This window comes from Barbus barbus, assembly GCF_936440315.1.
Source record: "Barbus barbus genome assembly, chromosome: 27".
Classification (NCBI taxonomy): Eukaryota; Metazoa; Chordata; class Actinopteri; order Cypriniformes; family Cyprinidae; genus Barbus; species Barbus barbus.
In genome coordinates, this window is record NC_136755.1 from 30018954 (window position 1) to 30036130 (window position 17177).

A 17177-nucleotide genomic window follows, 5' to 3' on the forward strand; every position below is an offset into this window, starting at 1 on the left:
TATAATTAATTTAAAGTAAAAAATAATAAAGAGGCATTAAATCACAAAATGCACAATTAAAATGCATAATTTTAAGTAAAAAACAAACTAATTAATTAATAGAAAATATGCATTTTATTGTATTAAAATTGTATTGTTTTGTTTTTATTAATATATTGTAAAGTATTTTTTATTTTGTTTTGTTTTTATTTAAAAAGCATGTTTTTATGATTTAATATTTTTTTATTTTATTATTATTATTTTATTATTTTTATTTTATAATTATTTTAACTAGCCATTTTTATGATTTAAGTAAATATTAGCTATAACTCATGAACTTCGGTTTGGGAAACCCTAAACAATTATACATGCTGAAGATCTTAACATGAGAATACATTTTTACTAAGATAGATTGATTGATTATAACTGTGTTTTAATTTTGCATTTTTATAATTTAATTTGAAGTGTTTTACTCCTGTGGAACACATGGTTTCCTACAATGTGATCGTGAGCACCAAAAACAACAAGCACACTATGTTTGTGCTGTATGTATGAATATTCACGAGCGTATCAGATGAATCTGTGTGTGTTTGGATCTCTAGCAGACACAGAAAGCCAAGAGGAAGAGCATTCACAGTCGGATGTTCAGACCCATGTCCGCCGCATTCGGTACGTGTTGATCACTTCTTGAGTTATAATTAGTGTTTCTGATTTACTGATGATTAAACTGTGTGTGTCAGAGCTGGGCTTTGATCTGTGTAAGGCTTTAGAGGACATCTGTGTGGACGACCCGCCGCCGCCCCTCTCCCCGACCCCACCCCCTCCACCGTCAGTGACCCCGCCCCAAGTGGAGGCGGAGCTACAGCAGCCTCGGCCAATAAGCTTCAGCGACCTGCCCACAGAAGACACGCCCACTCTACAGCACGTCACTAAATACAGGCCGCGGCGGACGAAGAAATCCAAACCCAGCAGAGCCGCTGTAAGACACGCAAACACAGACTGCATCTGATTAAATCAGTTCAATACAGTTACCACAGAATCACTGAAAAACTGAAACTATTTCAAAATGCTTTTAGTCATTGAAACGAAGCTGAATTAAGCTGAAGTTTGCCATGAAATAAATGTATGTTTAAATACTTAAGTTACTAAATCTAAAACCGAAACAAAAGTACAGCTAAATAGAAATATTGGGGGGGGGGGGAAATAATGGCAATAAAAATGTCAGAAGCGACTAATAAAATTGTTAAAACCTAAAGTCAAAATGAAAATAAAAAAAGCTAATTAAAAATAAATTTTGTTATAAAATATGAATAATAGTCAAATAACACTCAAACTGTTGCAGCTTATTGAATATTATTTCAGTTTTTACTGAGCAAAATTAAAATGAAAACTGAAAAATGTAAAATAAAAGCTCATTCAAAATAATAAATGCTGTAATAATATATAAATACTAAAAATAAGTCAAAAATCTTATATCTCAGTTTTTACAGAAAAAGACTTAAATTGGAAATTTTAACAATAAAAGCTAATTAAAAATAATAATAAAATCTGTCATAATATATAAATACTAAAAATAGCAGTCAAAATCGTATTATCTCAGTTTTTAATTAGCAAAGGATGGAATAAATGAGCTCCACAGATCGTTATTATGTCTATAAAAAGTAAAGAATTAAAAGACGATTCATATTCAGTAATATTATTGATTTAACTTTAATCACTGGATGAGAACCAAACTTGAACTGAAATGATCTGAATAATGACACTAGCTTCTTTACAGCTGAAGTCACGAGTGTTTGAGTTTGAAATTTCATAATTAATCATTTTTGTAACATTAACACTCTTATTTTCCTGTTTTATTAATGAGAAGCTGCTTTGAATGAATCTGTATTGTAAAAAGTGCTATAGAAATACTGACCTGACTGGATGGGAGTTAAATATTTGGTTTTAGATGCGTTTGGAAGTGAATCATCTGTTCAGAACGACTGGTTTATTGATCTCTGTTGTTTGGATGTGGTTGTCAGAATCAGCCAATCAGCAGAGGCGCTGCACAGGAAGTGGATGGGAGGAGCTCTGTGGATCAGCTGGACGAGGGTGTGCCGGAGTTCTTCTTCAGGAAGATCACTAACGTCAGCGTGAGGTGAGATCTGAGACTGTGACGCTTGCATTTCACTGATTCTGATTCAGATTCTGTGCATCAGATTAACAAATCTGATAAAGTCAAACATTTAGATGTTAAACAAACTTATTCTGTCTTTTTACAAAGTGTTCTGTTGCATCTGAATAACATGAGCAAGAACACTTAGGCCTTTTACACTTAGCAAAGTTTGCCTGTGCTTTTAACAACAAAAAAACACAGCAAAAACATCTACACTAATATCAAATTCCAACACTATATGTGTCCTGCAGCACAGAAGCAGTCATGAGTAGCACAGGTATATCTGCAGCAATAGACAACAATACATTGTATGGATCAAAATTATACATTTCTCTTTTATGACAAAAATCATTAGGATATTAAGATCATGTTCCATGAAGATATTTAGTAAATTTCCTACCGTAAATATATCAAAGTTCATTTTTGATTAGTAATATGCATTGCTAAGAACTTCATTTGAACAACTTTAAAGGAGATTTTCTCAATATTTAGATTTTTTTGCTCCCTCAGATTCCAGATTTTCAAATAGTTGTATCTCAGCCAAATATTGTCCTATCATAACAAACCATACATCAATGGAGAGATTATTTATTCAGCTTTCAGATGATGTATAAACCTCAATTTTAAAAAAACTGACCCTCATGACTGTTTTTTTGCTCCTGGGTCACATATTGTGTGTGTTTACACAAGTAGCAATTAGCAACAGCATAAATAAATACAAGTGAACAAATTTCAGGTACAGAAATTGAAATCAAACTTTAAAAACACTACAGTTTTCTTTTCATAAATAAAATAGATTAATCCTTATTAAAGTTACGAAAGATATTCAGTCAATGGTTTTCTTTTGCTCTTTGATTAACATTAATGACAGCAGCACATGGTTATTAGGCTGCTGTCTCTTTAACATCTTTCTTAGAAATCTGGAACCGGTTCTAAAATGGAAGTGGTTCTTGATTCCCAGCCCTAGTCCTGACCCTCGTTCTGTCTGCAGGCCCAGAGACTCTCGTCTGAGCGGCTTCTTCAGCAGCATCAAGCACCGCCCTTCTGCTCAAGCCACGCCCACCAGCCCCACGGCACCAGCGGAGGCAGAAGCCCCTCCCCCCGCACCGGCCGTGACCCCTGTCCCTGCAGCGGCACCTGAGGTCAAAGGTCACGCGCAGGAGGGTGTCAAGCACAGCAGTCCGCTGACGGGGCGGCATATGGGAGTACAGATGCTGGGTAACGACATACTGGCCGAGATACGAGCCAAACAAGAGAAACGCAAGAAGGTGAGGCTCAGACGTCCTGTGAACCGTATAATAAGAGTCTTTGAGTGTTTATTATTGTTCTTGTGCATTACCGACACACTATTTCCTGTTTAATACTGTAAAGCTGCTTGTTAAAAGTGCTATATAAATAAAGGTGACTTGACTTGATTTACTGCTGATTAATTAAGACAATGTTTACTTTTAGTTTTTTTATTGTAGTATGTTGTAGATGGTTCCTCTAATTCATTTGTTTGAGTAAGCAGCAGGGTTATTATTGTTAACTAAAACTAAAACCCATAAAAAAGTCAATACTTGAAATAAAATAAACATTAACTGAAATAAAATATTTTAAAAGTATTATTATTTTATACATTTATTTATCATCATCAGTGATTGTTCTGTCTGAGAGCACTGATGATGATGATGATGATGATGATGATGTGTGTCACTCACAGGCAGGTGTTTCTCCAGCCGCAGCAGCCAAAGCTGAAGCTCCTGATGAAGGTGTGTGTGTGTGAGAGAGTATGAGTGTGTGTGTGTGTGTGTGAGTCTGATGACTTAATTTACTCTCATGTGACTCTAGCTGTTATGATTGTACAATCTGTGATTGAGCAGGACGAGATCATGGACACATAACACCAGCAGCGCAGAAGGACACTCGAGATGAACCTGCAGCCAACAATCTCAAACACACACCTCAACACACTCCAGAACACACACCCACATCAGACTCCTGCCGTCTGTCTGCCCAACCCAGCTCCTTTGACTCCATCAGTGAGTAAAACACACGCACACACACACACACACTCACTCACACACACACACACACACTCTCTCTCTCGCTCTCTCTCTCACACACACACTCTCTTTCTCTCTCTCTCTCTCTCACTCACACACACACACACACACACACTCTCACACACTCTCTCACACACACACACACACACACACACACACACACACACACACACACACACACATCTGACTCACTCTTCATCATGTCTTCTGTTGTCCAGCTCCTCCTCCTCTGGCTCGTGTCCCAGAATCCCCTGCTCTGCCGGCCCCGCCCCTGTGCCCGTGGGTGTTGCTGTCCATCGCAGAAGGGGCGGAGCCGGGTCCTGTCACTCACAGAACAGAGGGCGGAAACTCACCTCCCCGTGAGTTCATCATTTCCTCTCTACTGTCATGAAGTTGATTTCATATCAGAATGTTCTCCAGAATGTTTTCTGGGTGTTTTTAGTTAGACAGCGGCACTGGAGCTGATGATTCACAGCCGTTTTTTTATGATGTTGACTAGCCCAATCACACGTTAGTGGGCGGAGTCAGTGTAAATAGACAGTTTGATTGAGTTATTTTAGACTGTTTGTATAATATATTGTCTCCGTGTGCAGCTCTGGAGTCTCCTGAGTTCGACTCACACACGTCACACACACTGACGGTCAGTCGCTCCATCTCCTGTGTCCACTCCAGCACTGACCCCGAGGACGACGCCACTGACCGCCAGCGCTCTAAGTCCCTCCCCTCCACCGCTCCGGCCAATCACCTCTCCTGATCACTTCTTTTTTAGCATAAATAATTTCTAATTAAACCTGTATGTTAAGTATGCCGCTTGTGAGCTAGATCAGTGCTTCTCAACCACGGGGCCTGTCAAAATTTATAAAATTCAAATTATACATGAAATATTATATGTTAAAAACAATATGCATATTTATCCTCCCTGTAGTGTTATTTTAGCATAATTAAGATTATAGTTATAAAATATTTTGAATTCATTTTTATTTTTATATTTTTTTGTTTTCATATAAATTTGAAAGTTTTAGTGATGAACTGACAAAGTTTTGTTTGTCATTTTTATTAGTTTTTGTTCAAAATGTGTATATATTAGTGCTGTCAAACGATTACTTGCGATTAATCACATCCAAAATAAAAGTTTTTGTTTACTTAATATATATGTGTGTACTGTGTATATTTATTATATATATATATATAAATGCAAACACATGCATGTATATATTTAAGAAAAATGTGTTATGGTTATATATTAAATATATAATATAATACATATATAAGAATATAAGAATATGAATATAGAAATGTATAAACGTAAATATTTTCAAAATGTTTACTGTATGTGTGTGTATTTATATATGCAGAATAAATACATAGTACATATATATAATGTAAACAAAAACTTCTATTTTGGATGCGATTAATCATTTGACAGCACTAGTATATATATTTTTTAATTATTATTCATTTTTATTTTTAATTCAAAAATGGAAACTTTAATGCATTTTTAATGTTGCCTTGGAAACTAGATGAAATAAAATAAGGTTACATTTTTTATGCTCTTTTTTTTCAAGTAATGAAAATATTTATTTTTTATGATTTTAGTGAACTATAATAAAATAAATAAAATAATTTTAAATACTAAATCAGAGTTAATAGCTTTTTAATTTAATATATCAACACTTCTTCCGGTTTCTGATAATAAAAAAAGTTTGAAACCAATCAGCATTATCAAAATTACAGTAGAAATACTGGAGCAATTAATTCAAATTAATAAAACAGTTATTGCCCTAAATGTATTTCACCAATTTTTAAGTGTATAAGCACGGTTGAGAAGCTCTGATCTAGAGTTCCTTTATGAAACGATCACAATAATTAATTAGAAATGTTTTAAGCAAGTATAAAATCTTAGTATAACCCTTTGTGTATTATATACAAATGTAAGTCATTATTTTTTTTTAAATCAGTATGTTCTTATAATCCTTCAGTATCTACCAAACAGTGTAAAGAATATTTCAGATTTTCCACAGAAGTTCATGTTTAATTCAATGCTGTTTCTTGAACTGTTTTTGTGAACTTCACTCAAAGTGAGAGTGTTGGTCCTGCACTGTATGAGTGTGTTTGGATCTGTTCAGTGTGATTTTATCTGTATAGAGCAACAGGAACAATAGATGTTGTGTTTAGGCTGGATCTGATTAATAATGCATTCTTCATGTATCTGATCTGAATAAATGCGGTTCTGCGTCTGTGAGTCCAGCTGTGGAGTGCTGCTGTGTGTGATTGAGTGTTGTCTCTGGTGATGGCTCATTACGGGGGTGTGATGATGATGATGATGAAGGAGAGGAGGAGCGTGAGGAGAGGGATGCCTGCAGCTGTGGATCGGACCGCAGTCATGGAGAGCATCTTCAGAGGACTGGACGACTTCTTGCGCTGCTTGATGAAGACACTGAAGACCGTGAGTAAAGAGCTCTTCACTGACTTCACCTTTCTTCAAGTCCTGATGTGTTAGAATCAGATTTGTAATGCATGACGTTCACATTAACTAGCAGCATCATCCACTAACTAACCCACAAACACACACAGCGCTGACTGTCTTCATCTTAAACACTGCAAGTGTTCACATTTCAAACCAACAAACGATTGTGTGTTTGTGCAGTTTTATTTAATATCAGTAATGCTTTATTTCACATTTTTAACTCCAGGTCTTTCGTCCGTCTCAGTGTTTGTGTGTGTTTGGCTAATTATTCATTATATATACACTGCTGTTCAAAAGCTGGTGGATTTTCTTTTCTTTTTTTTTTAATTTAAATAAGTCTTTTCTGCTTACCATTTGTTTGATCAAAAACACTGTAAAAACAGTGAAATATCTGAAATAAAACAAAATATAAAAATCTTATTTCAGCTAGTTTCCAAGATAGCATTTGTCATTTTTATTTAGTTTAACTTGATGTGCTGGCTAAAATAATTAAACCTGAAAACATTATAAAAATTAATACAAACTTTACTATATATATGCTGATCGCTGAATCTAGAATATATGAAAGTTTAACTTTTTGAAATAAGTTACCAAAAAAGAACTTTCACAATATTAAATTTTTTTTAGATTAACCTGTGTATATATATATATATATATATATGAAGGGTTTATTTGCAAAAACAGATAACTCCGTTTTTTTAAATGTTCAAAAATCATATTTTTTTATTATGTTATCATGTTTTTATTGTGTTTTTGCGCCAAAAAAATATAGACCAATAGAGGGGGGAGGGTGGGGGTTCAGGAGGCGGGCATGGAGTAGGAGGGAGCCGGGCAAAGGAAAATGGGTACAAACAAAAACAGTCCAAAAAATTAGTCCAAGGGGGAGTGGAGGGTGGGAGGAGCCAGGGAGGAGCCCGGAGCAGGAGCAGCCAGGATGGCGGCCCACAGCGGAGTCGATGGCGGGAGGAGCCATGGTGGTGATGGGACCACCGACACCATGGGGCCAACTGCCGGAGATGACGCCGGTGGAGAAGGAGCCCAGGATGGAGCCGAGCAGCCGCAGAGCCAGGGTGGGATTCATTTAAAACCACAGAAAGAGGAAATGTTTCAGATAAACGGCTTGATTTGATTCTAAACACCGTAAACAGACACAGTTCGTCTCTAAATCGGCTCTGAACGTGTTGAATGTGTTTAATAACTGAAATAACACTTCTCTCGCTTTATTAATGACCGTATAGTGAAGATGAACTTGATGGAAAAGAGATGATTTACTCACATGTTTAGCCTCAGGTGCGCGCACGTCCGCGTTACTACAGCAACGGTGTTTGAACTCGAGCACGAGCGCCGGCTCTAGACCACAGTAACTGGGGCCCGGGGCCAGAGTCAGGCAGGAGCGGCTTTAGACCACAGTAACTGGAGCCCGGGGCCAGAGTCAGGCAGGAGCGGCTTTAGACCACAGTAACTGGGGCCCGGGGCCGGCAGGAGCGGCTCTAGACCACAGTAACTGGAGCCCGGGGCCAGAGTCAGGCAGGGGCGGCTCTAGACCACAGTAACTGGGGCCCGGGGCCAGAGTCAGGCAGGAGCGGCTCTAGACCACAGTAACTGGAGCCCGGGGCCAGAGTCAGGCAGGAGCGGCTCTAGACCACAGTAACTGGGGCCCGGGGCCGGCAGGAGCGGCTCTAGACCACAGTAACTGGGGCCCGGGGCCAAAGTCAGGCAGGAGCGGCTCTAGACCACAGTAACTGGAGCCCGGGGCCAGAGTCAGGCAGGAGCGGCTCTAGACCACAGTAACTGGGGCCCGGGGCCGGCAGGAGCGGCTCTAGACCACAGTAACTGGGGCCCGGGGCCAGAGTCAGGCAGGAGCGGCTCTAGACCACAGTAACTGGGGCCCGGGGCCAGAGTCAGGCAGGAGCGGCTCTAGACCACAGTAACTGGGGCCCGGGGCCGGCAGGAGCGGCTCTAGACCACAGTAACTGGGGCCCGGGGCCGGCAGGAGCGGCTCTAGACCACAGTAACTGGGGCCCGGGGCCAGAGTCAGGCAGGAGCGGCTCTAGACCACAGTAACTGGGGCCCGGGGCCGGCAGGAGCGGCTCTAGACCACAGTAACTGGGGCCCGGGGCCAGAGTCAGGCAGGAGCGGCTCTAGACCACAGTAACTGGGGCCCGGGGCCAGAGTCAGGCAGGAGTGGCTCTAGACCAGAATAACTGGGGCCCGGGGCCAGAGTCAGGCAGGGGCCACTTGTGCTTTAGGGGGCACAGTTTTTAAATTAATCTGAACCTACTTTAAGCATTATTCATACCACTGTATAACTGATATAGGCTTATTAATGTTTTATTTTTATTCAACATATTCCCAAAATATATCATAAAATATCTCAATTCTCAAATATGTGTAAGTAAATGCATTTTGCACCTTCATAGATTGTTAGTTGATCTATAACGGGCGATGGGCAAAGTAGCCTAATAGTATAATCTAATAACTTTGAATAAAAATCTGTCTTTTTACTTAAGTAACAGATATGGGTGTTACCATAAAATATTTGTAATATGAATGACTTTGTATTTAATAAAAACATTGTAAGTTACTAATTAGACTACAACACTTTCATTACAAAAAGAGAGCAAAGAACATTTACATTTTCACTTCAGTCGAGTTCAAGCTGTCTCAGAAACTGCCATAATAATCACTGAAGCTGTTTACACTGTGAAATTAATATCTTTCTTACATTCGTACATCTTCACTTTGTTGTTTCTGATGAGAGAACCCAGTGTTTCAGCGATGACTCACCTGAACGCTTCTGATTGGTCGTTGCATTCATAAGCTCAACAGACTCGTGTGTGATTGGTTATGATGCGCAGTGCTTTAGAAATGTGTCTCTGTCCCACACACACAAATAAACACACACACAGATCAAAGTCCTACTGCAAGATTTGTTGATAAAAATCCCTGGAACATGCTACTTGTTAGGTTTATTGTTTATTCTTACCTGTTTGGCACCATTTGACTTTTCTGAGTTATTGAAATTTGATGTTTTTTGTTAGATATAATAGTCTCCTACTTTGTCTTTTCCTGATAGCATGGTCAGATTTGTCTGTAAGCATATTTTGGCATCTTTGTATAGTCTCACCCAACACAAATGTTATTTATTTTACACATTTAACTTGTGATCAAATCTAAACCTTAAGAGGTCAAATTCATTACAACAACGGTTTATTGATTTCAGCCTTTATGCAGTCATTGAGTACTACAGCCATATAGTGGCTATTGATATTTCTGATATTTTTATGCCATTTTATGTCACCAGATGTCACCACAATTTTTTCAAAACAGGTTTTGATTGTCTGAACTTTACTGATGTATAAGAGATATTAAATATAATATAAAAATAAGTTTATTCAAGTGTGCTATTAGTATAATACTTTTAAACTAAAAATAGGAAAATATACTTTGTCTACTTTTTATGTACTTCTCAGAAATATACTTAAAATAACATTTAAGTATACTTGACTTATACTTAGAAAAAGTCTAAGTGTATGTGCTCCTAGAATCCGTGTTTCATTGTTATACTGTACGGGGCGCTAGCACACATCTTCTGTACCGAATTTAAAAAAACAAAGCGAATCAGCTTCCTCGTGTAATCTAACACCATCATCAGACATAAAACAGCATCACAACTGTGTAACGCTACATCTTACAGTTAAATCAAAACCAACAAACACCAAAAATCACCAAAACTGTATAAATCGATAGTTTTTATTTTATCGAAGACAGTGATATGACATTTATTAAATGATCTTCCATGAATGACAAATGAAGGGCTGCTATACAAAGGATGCTTGAGGGTTCACACAAAAGAAAAAGCCAGAGAGAGAGAGAAAGAGCAAAGGGCTAAAGGCAGTAAAACATCACAAACATGGATTCAAAGCTCCAGCAAATCATCATATAGAATATTTAACAGTTTGTCACACTTTAATTCTCGTAATTAAATATATTTCCCATTATAATCACTTGTCTTAGTTGATACTAGTAATCTATAACACATCATATTTATAATATTTTATTAAAAGCACATTAATAGTAGGCCATTAAAAAGGAAATATAAATGAGTTGTTTATTAGTATATCATATAGATATATGGTGTATAATATTAAATCACATGTCTAATACTTCCATTGAAGATGAGGAATCATCTTAATTGATTATTTAATCTTAATTGTGAATCATAAAAGATAAGGTTAGGGTCAGGGCATAGTACCAAATAAAACAGGTTTTGCTGTAAAAGGAACAGGTAAATATCAATATGTAAAACAGTAAATAGTTTGTTATCAGTTATTCTTTATTATGTGTAATTGTGATGTTCTAACTTCTACAATAATATCTGAAATTAGAGAGTGCTGTGTTCTATTTTAATTGTATATTTGAAACAAGAATGTTCATCATGCAGCTCAAAGCATTATGGGTAGAATCTCTCGTCAGTCTATTCTGATTCATCAACACCGTTTCACTGATGATCCAAGATAAACTCTAAACCCAGGATAGAGGGTCTGAGTGAATGTGGTCTGGACTGTGTGGATGAGGCTCATTGTGTCAGAGACGCTGTAGAAGGACAGAGTTCCTGCTCTGTGATCCACAAACACTCCTATTCTCCTGATGATGGGCTTCACAGGGAGATCAGTCTCTATGTTATTGTGCCAGAATGAGTATCTGGAGGAAGAGCAGAACAAACTCCAGGACTGATCATTAGATCCAAACAAACACTCATAACCCGATCCCTTCCTGCTGATGCTCTTATATGACACTGATATAAACACACCATAATCTCCACTCCACTCCAGCTCCCAGTAACAGCGTCCACACACACTCTCTCTACACAACACCTGAGGCCAACAATCAAATCTGTCTAGATGATCAGGATACGGCTGATCTGTATTAGTGTAAGTAATCACTCTGTTGTTCTCAGACAGCTGGAGGCGTTTATTCACTGTGTTCAGATCCAGAGTGAGCTGATGGGAATCTGATGGAGATAAAACACATCAGAATCAGGAATTATGAATCTGTCTGATCTTCTCATGTAGCTGAACTCTTTATGTTCAGTGTATCATCAGTGTCTCAGTACAGATGACCAGATATCTGTGCTAATCATCATTTACTAATAGAGGCGTGTCCTCACTATACGACACAAGATAAAAGATATTTCTATGTTAATCAGAGCTTTTGTTTTTAAACTAGCCGAGAATTAATCATTTAGAACCGCTTTATTTATTTATTTCTGCGACGTCGCGGCTGCAACAACTATACAAACTATAATTATAAAAAGATAATCTCAGATAATTTTGTGCTTTATTCAAAGTTAATCATGTCTAATATGAGTTTATATATCATATTGCGTGACCTTACAGCCAACAACAGATAGTTTAACCTCAGATCTTGAAAGTAGTTTAAAGCAAAACTGTGGACTCGCTCTGAACCAACGAGTGTATTTCATGACAAAGATGTTATCCGTCACTCAGTACATTTAATGATGTTAAAAGGTTTAATATTTATGAATTAGATTATAAGCGTATTCATTAGTGCTTCCAGAGAGGCTCCGCCCACACACGCCTCTGATTGGCTGTGATATTTGATTGATTCTGTCGCGTCGCGTGTTCTTACGAAGATCACAATTTTATTAGTCGCAAAAAAACAAAAACATTTTATTAGTTGCAGGAAACGTCACGTGAAGTGTGTTCATTCACTGCATGATTCAATCTATTAAAAACATTTAGAATGATCACAAAATTCAAGATATGGGCAGAAAATGTATTAATTTCTGTCACTGTTTTGAACTGACCACCACACATGAAGAATATCAAACACTTTAGGAGTCAGCTGTCCATGGAACAATAACACACTCAGCAAAATATCACCTAATTATCCTCATCCAGAAAATATTGAGATATCAAATATCGCACACCCCTAGTCAGGAGTCAGGACATGCAAACGTTTGTTTCAATCATCAGCCTCAAATATGTTTTATGATCAGAAACATGTAAGTAGTCGCATCATTACATGGCCACTCAATCCAGGGACGAGCAGAGAGTTCCTCAGCTCCAATGAAACTTGAACTTCTTGTGCCAGATCATGATTGGTTGGTGTATTATACATGACAAACAGCCATTGATGAATTATGTAATATTCTAAAATATTTAATATGTGGATTTTTAATTGAATCGACACACTAGCTTTGATTATTGATGAAAAATGTTTAAAATATTGTTTGGTTTATTTTGTCCTTCCATCGACCCACTCACTGAAAGAACCATATATTATTATATATTTCACTTTTGAATAATTCTGAAAAAGAGCTGGAGTCCCCAAAGCCCCCCTTCTGCAGGTGCCTGACTCAATCTAATGTTAACCTGTACATGTGTGCTATTCCAGAAGCTGAACAGAAGCTCACTGCATGACCGCTGCAATCATTTGCATTTAATTTAAAATACTCCGTCATGTTTGGTCATACAGATAAAAGTAATACATCTTTCTAATCTGTAAAAGGTCTTTTGTGTGCACTCACAATAACAACAACAACAAATATATATATATTAACCGAAACGCCGTGCTTGCCTCACAGACATGAAAAATATATCTACAGAAAGCGAAATGTCTACTTTTAAATGAAGCAATTCAAATGCAAACAAATATTTTCAGATTATGTAATCCGTATGAAACATGTCCACTGAGGAGATGATGAGTCAGTGTTGACTTCATCACTGCAGCCGAAAATACAGAAAACACTAGTTTATCAATCAATTATTATGATGTTAAGGCAGTCTTCTTGCTGTTTTATCCCTGAAATATTGATAATCATTACTTCTGCGGTGCGCTGTGGCAAGCTTTATGTGAGCGCTGATAGGCTATAGGCAATTAAAGGGTCATTATTATGCATTAAATAGTTAATTAATATAAATGTGCGATTAGTTGACTAATGGATTCAAATTAATGACTATTAGTCAATCAGAAAAATATTTAGTCGAGGGCAGCCCTATCATTTACATCAATTATCAAACTCTTTTTTCTCCTTCTACAGAAGAACATGAACTCAGTGAGTTTTCTGCTTGTTTTCTTAATGACTTACATCGTAGGAAGTCCTTCCTGGTCCTGGGAACAATGTTGGTGAATGTGACTGTGGAGATCAACAGACATGAACAGTGTGATTCTCATGATCCTGCATCCGTTCCTAACACATTTCTAATATGATGTTCTCCATGATATGAGATGATGATGATGGACTGGTTTCTGAGAGACTTTACCTCTGTCTGAGATCTTCTTGAGCTCCTCTTTGCAGAAATCCTCCAGTTTGTCTCTCAGCTGATGGACAGATTCTCTCAGATCATCAAAAGAGAAGAGAGAACTGAAGAGATCATCATTTCCGTCTGTAGATTCAGGAGGTGCTGAGAGAGCCTGGAAACTCTACAGAAAACACAAATCAAAACTCATCAGCTCCACACTTGACCCAATAACCTGCTCCAACATCAGATTTGTGCGGCTCTTGAGCTGTTGGTGGTGCTAGTGGTGATTGACAGCTAAATATATCTTCCAGAAGAGCTCAGAGAAATGAATCCTAAGAGATTTCCAGAGCTGAAAGCCATTTGTAAGCAGCGTCTCTTTCAGAAGAAGATGATCAGATGAGAGTCTGACTGATTATTATATAATAAGACACTCATGAAATGTTTCTCTGTGAGTCTCCTGCAGTGGTGTAGTCCTAAAGAAAAAGTGCTTTACTATTACCCCGTCCCACCACCACCACCAATATATATATATATATATATGCTTATAATTTGTATTAGTAAGATGGTGGTCACAAGAAGTAAAACCATGGTAAATGACTATGGTGCTGAATCAGTGGCGTAGCAAGTCAGCTCCAGACCATATGCAAACTGTACATAGGCTAATGAAAGAGTTTTTACTTTTTGATTTGAATTATTTTGTTGTAAAGTAGTATTTTATAGCATTCTCTAAATATATTTATCATGTCAGTGAGGCAAGTATTTGCTGAGTTTCGGCTCAGTTTTTGTGAAGTGTTCCTGCTCAAGATCAAGACCATGTTTGTTTTCTTTATTTTAAAAAGCAAAATAATTTGTTGATATTGTGAGTGCACACAAATAAAACTATCTGCAGCTTCGAATGATGTATACTTTTATGAGGAAAAATTACAGCGTATTTTAATTTTCCTCTTATTAATAAAAAATTAAAAATACAAGTGATCTGGCTAGCGCCTCCATGTCCTTCTAAACATGCTTCAGCTTCCACTTTTTGCACAAACGATTTTATATTTATCACACATTTATCTTAAATCTTTAAAATGTATATTGTAAAATGCATGAAGCATTGATGTTTATTTGAGAAGGCTAAACTGATCAAACATATGCTCAACTCACTGTCTGGCGCTGGACGCTTGGTATAGCCTAATATTTAAAAAAATACAACTTTTTTAAAGCCGTAAATACGAAGTCGTAATACACAAACGGCCCGAGGAAAAAGTAAGCATACGGCGTATACTTGCATATGGCCCTGATTACACCACTGGTCTCCTGTCACAGCAGGATCTGCTCAAGTCCACTATGATGCTGTTCTTCTAGATCTGTGTTACCTGCAGGAACTGGATGTGATCCTGTGTGTGTGAAAGCTGCTCCAGCTCAGCGTCTCTCCTCCTCAGATCATTGATCTCCTGCTCCAGTCGCTCCAGTCGTCCTTCAGCTGGACTCAATGCTTGCTTTTCCTGATCTCTGATCAGCCGTATCAGCTCAGAGCGGCTTCTCTCAATGGAGCGGATGAGCTCAGTAAAGATCTTCTCACTGTCCTCCACTGCTGTCTGTGCAGAGCGCTGTTAGGACACACAGTGATTCAGGCTTCAGTGAGTCTGAACTGAGACGGAGACAAACTTCTCTTCTTCTCCAGACTCACCTTATGAGACACCACAGCCTCTCTCAGCTGCTGGAGATCTTTCTCTCTCTGCTGGATTCTCTGCTGGAACGTCTTCTGCGTCTCCTTCAGCTGCTTCTGCAGGACAAACACATGAGAGTGAATCTCACAGAAAACTACTGGCACTAAATCATCATGTGATCAGATGAATCCAGTAAAAGTCGTGGCCTAATGGTTAGAGAGTCGGACTCGTAATCGAAAGGTTGCGGGTTCCAGTCCCCGGCCGGCAGGGATTGTAGGTGGGGGGAGTGAATGTCCAGCGCTCTCTCCACCTTCAATACCACGACTGAGGTGCCCTTGAGCAAGACACCGAACCCCCAACTGCTCCCCGGGCGCCGCAGCATAAATGCCCACTGCTCCGGGTGTGTGTTCACGGTGTGTGTGTGTGCATTTGTTCACTACTCACTGCTGTGTGTGTGCACTTGGATGGGTTAAACGCAGAGCACCAATTTCGAGTATGGGTCACCATACTTGACAATACGTCACGACTTTACTTTACTTTAAAAGTGGAGCTGATAACTAATAGCTGAAATAGATGAATAAACATGAAGATTAATGCTGGTTTCACACTGCAAGTGTAAGTATTATAAAAGTGAAACGGAGTCAGACGTAGAGCTTCAGACTGACAGTGTTTCTGTGTAATTAAGCTCTGGCTCTACACAGAAAATAAACAGACTTTGGATCACTGCACTGAGTATTGACTTGATCTCTAGTTTTAAATACCTGTTTCTCTGTCCTGTGGTCTGCAGCTGGTACAATGTCATGGTTTTTATGTTCAATAATCGTACACAGCACACATATACATTTCTGGTCAGTGCGACAGAAAACCTCAAGGATCTTCTCATGTTTCTGGCAGATCATCTCCTGCAGTCGTCCAGTGGCTTCAGTCAGATTGTGTCTCTTTCCTTTAAACCAACTCTCATGTTGTTCGAGGTGATTCTGACAGTAAGAGTTCAGACACATCAGACAGGACTTGACGGCTTTGTATTTTCTTCCAGTACAGACGTCACACTGCACATCTCCAGCTCCAGCGTCACAATCAGCAGAGAGTTTGGTCTTCTTCAGTTTCTCCACCACTTCAGCCAGCATGGTGTTTCTAGCTAAAGCAGGTCTTGGACTGAAGGTCTGTCTGCACTGAGGGCAGCTGTAGACTCTCATCTGATCCTCCAGATCCCAGCAGTCTGTAATACAGCTCTTACAGTAACTGTGTCCACAGGGAATGGCCACTGGATCCTTCAGGAGATCCAGACACACTGGACACAAGAACTCATCCTGAGAAACTTTGGCTTCTGCCATTTTACTGCGTGAATACAGAGACACAAACACACAACAGCTCAACTACACTTCAGTTTCACTTTCCCTGAACTCATGTGATTTCCTGTTTCCTGCTTCTGTGTTTCAGTCACGTGAGTAAAAAAAAAAAAAAGCAGCTTCCTCATTCCTTCTCCTTTAGAGTCTCTCTCTCTCTCTCTCTCTCTCACACACACACACACTCACACACACAGTGTAATGCAGTGCATGGTGAGTCTTTACAGTGTCTGTTCTGTTGCATGTCAGTGTTGCTCTCTCT

The 17177-nt window shown here is 38.6% G+C and overlaps 2 protein-coding genes across 4 annotated transcripts in view; one reads left to right on the forward strand and one right to left on the reverse strand.

Moving 5' to 3' along the window:
* The window catches only part of LOC306847318 (F-actin-uncapping protein LRRC16A-like), a 30173-nt gene extending 24844 nt beyond the window's left edge, over positions 1-5329 (forward strand). The window contains exons 30-37 of one of the 2 annotated variants that reach the window (XM_079381205.1): positions 582-648; positions 720-958; positions 2001-2116; positions 3126-3402; positions 3837-3885; positions 3997-4155; positions 4398-4538; positions 4773-5329. In XM_079381205.1, the coding sequence (XP_079237331.1) occupies positions 582-648; positions 720-958; positions 2001-2116; positions 3126-3402; positions 3837-3885; positions 3997-4155; positions 4398-4538; positions 4773-4933 (1209 nt within the window). In that variant the 3' untranslated portion in view covers positions 4934-5329. Of the gene's footprint in view, positions 1-581; positions 649-719; positions 959-2000; positions 2117-3125; positions 3403-3836; positions 3886-3964; positions 4156-4397; positions 4539-4772 lie in introns of those variants that run through there. The other variant, XM_079381206.1, reaches the window with a different exon arrangement.
* Positions 5330-10378: 5049 nt separating this feature from the next.
* On the reverse strand, positions 10379-16915 carry LOC306847048 (tripartite motif-containing protein 16-like; the record flags this gene model as incomplete). Of its 2 annotated transcripts, XM_079380788.1 has the most annotated exons (7): positions 10389-11350; positions 11460-11660; positions 13761-13808; positions 13936-14095; positions 15276-15509; positions 15590-15685; positions 16331-16903. In XM_079380788.1, the coding sequence occupies 7 exons, from the start codon at positions 16901-16903 to the stop codon at positions 11325-11327; spliced, it is 1338 nt and encodes a 445-aa protein (XP_079236914.1). In that variant the 3' UTR covers positions 10389-11324. The 2 variants fall into 2 exon arrangements, with proteins under 2 accessions (XP_079236915.1, XP_079236914.1); XM_079380789.1 differs by having other exon boundaries at positions 10379-11660; positions 16331-16915.
* Positions 16916-17177: the final 262 nt, after the last annotated feature.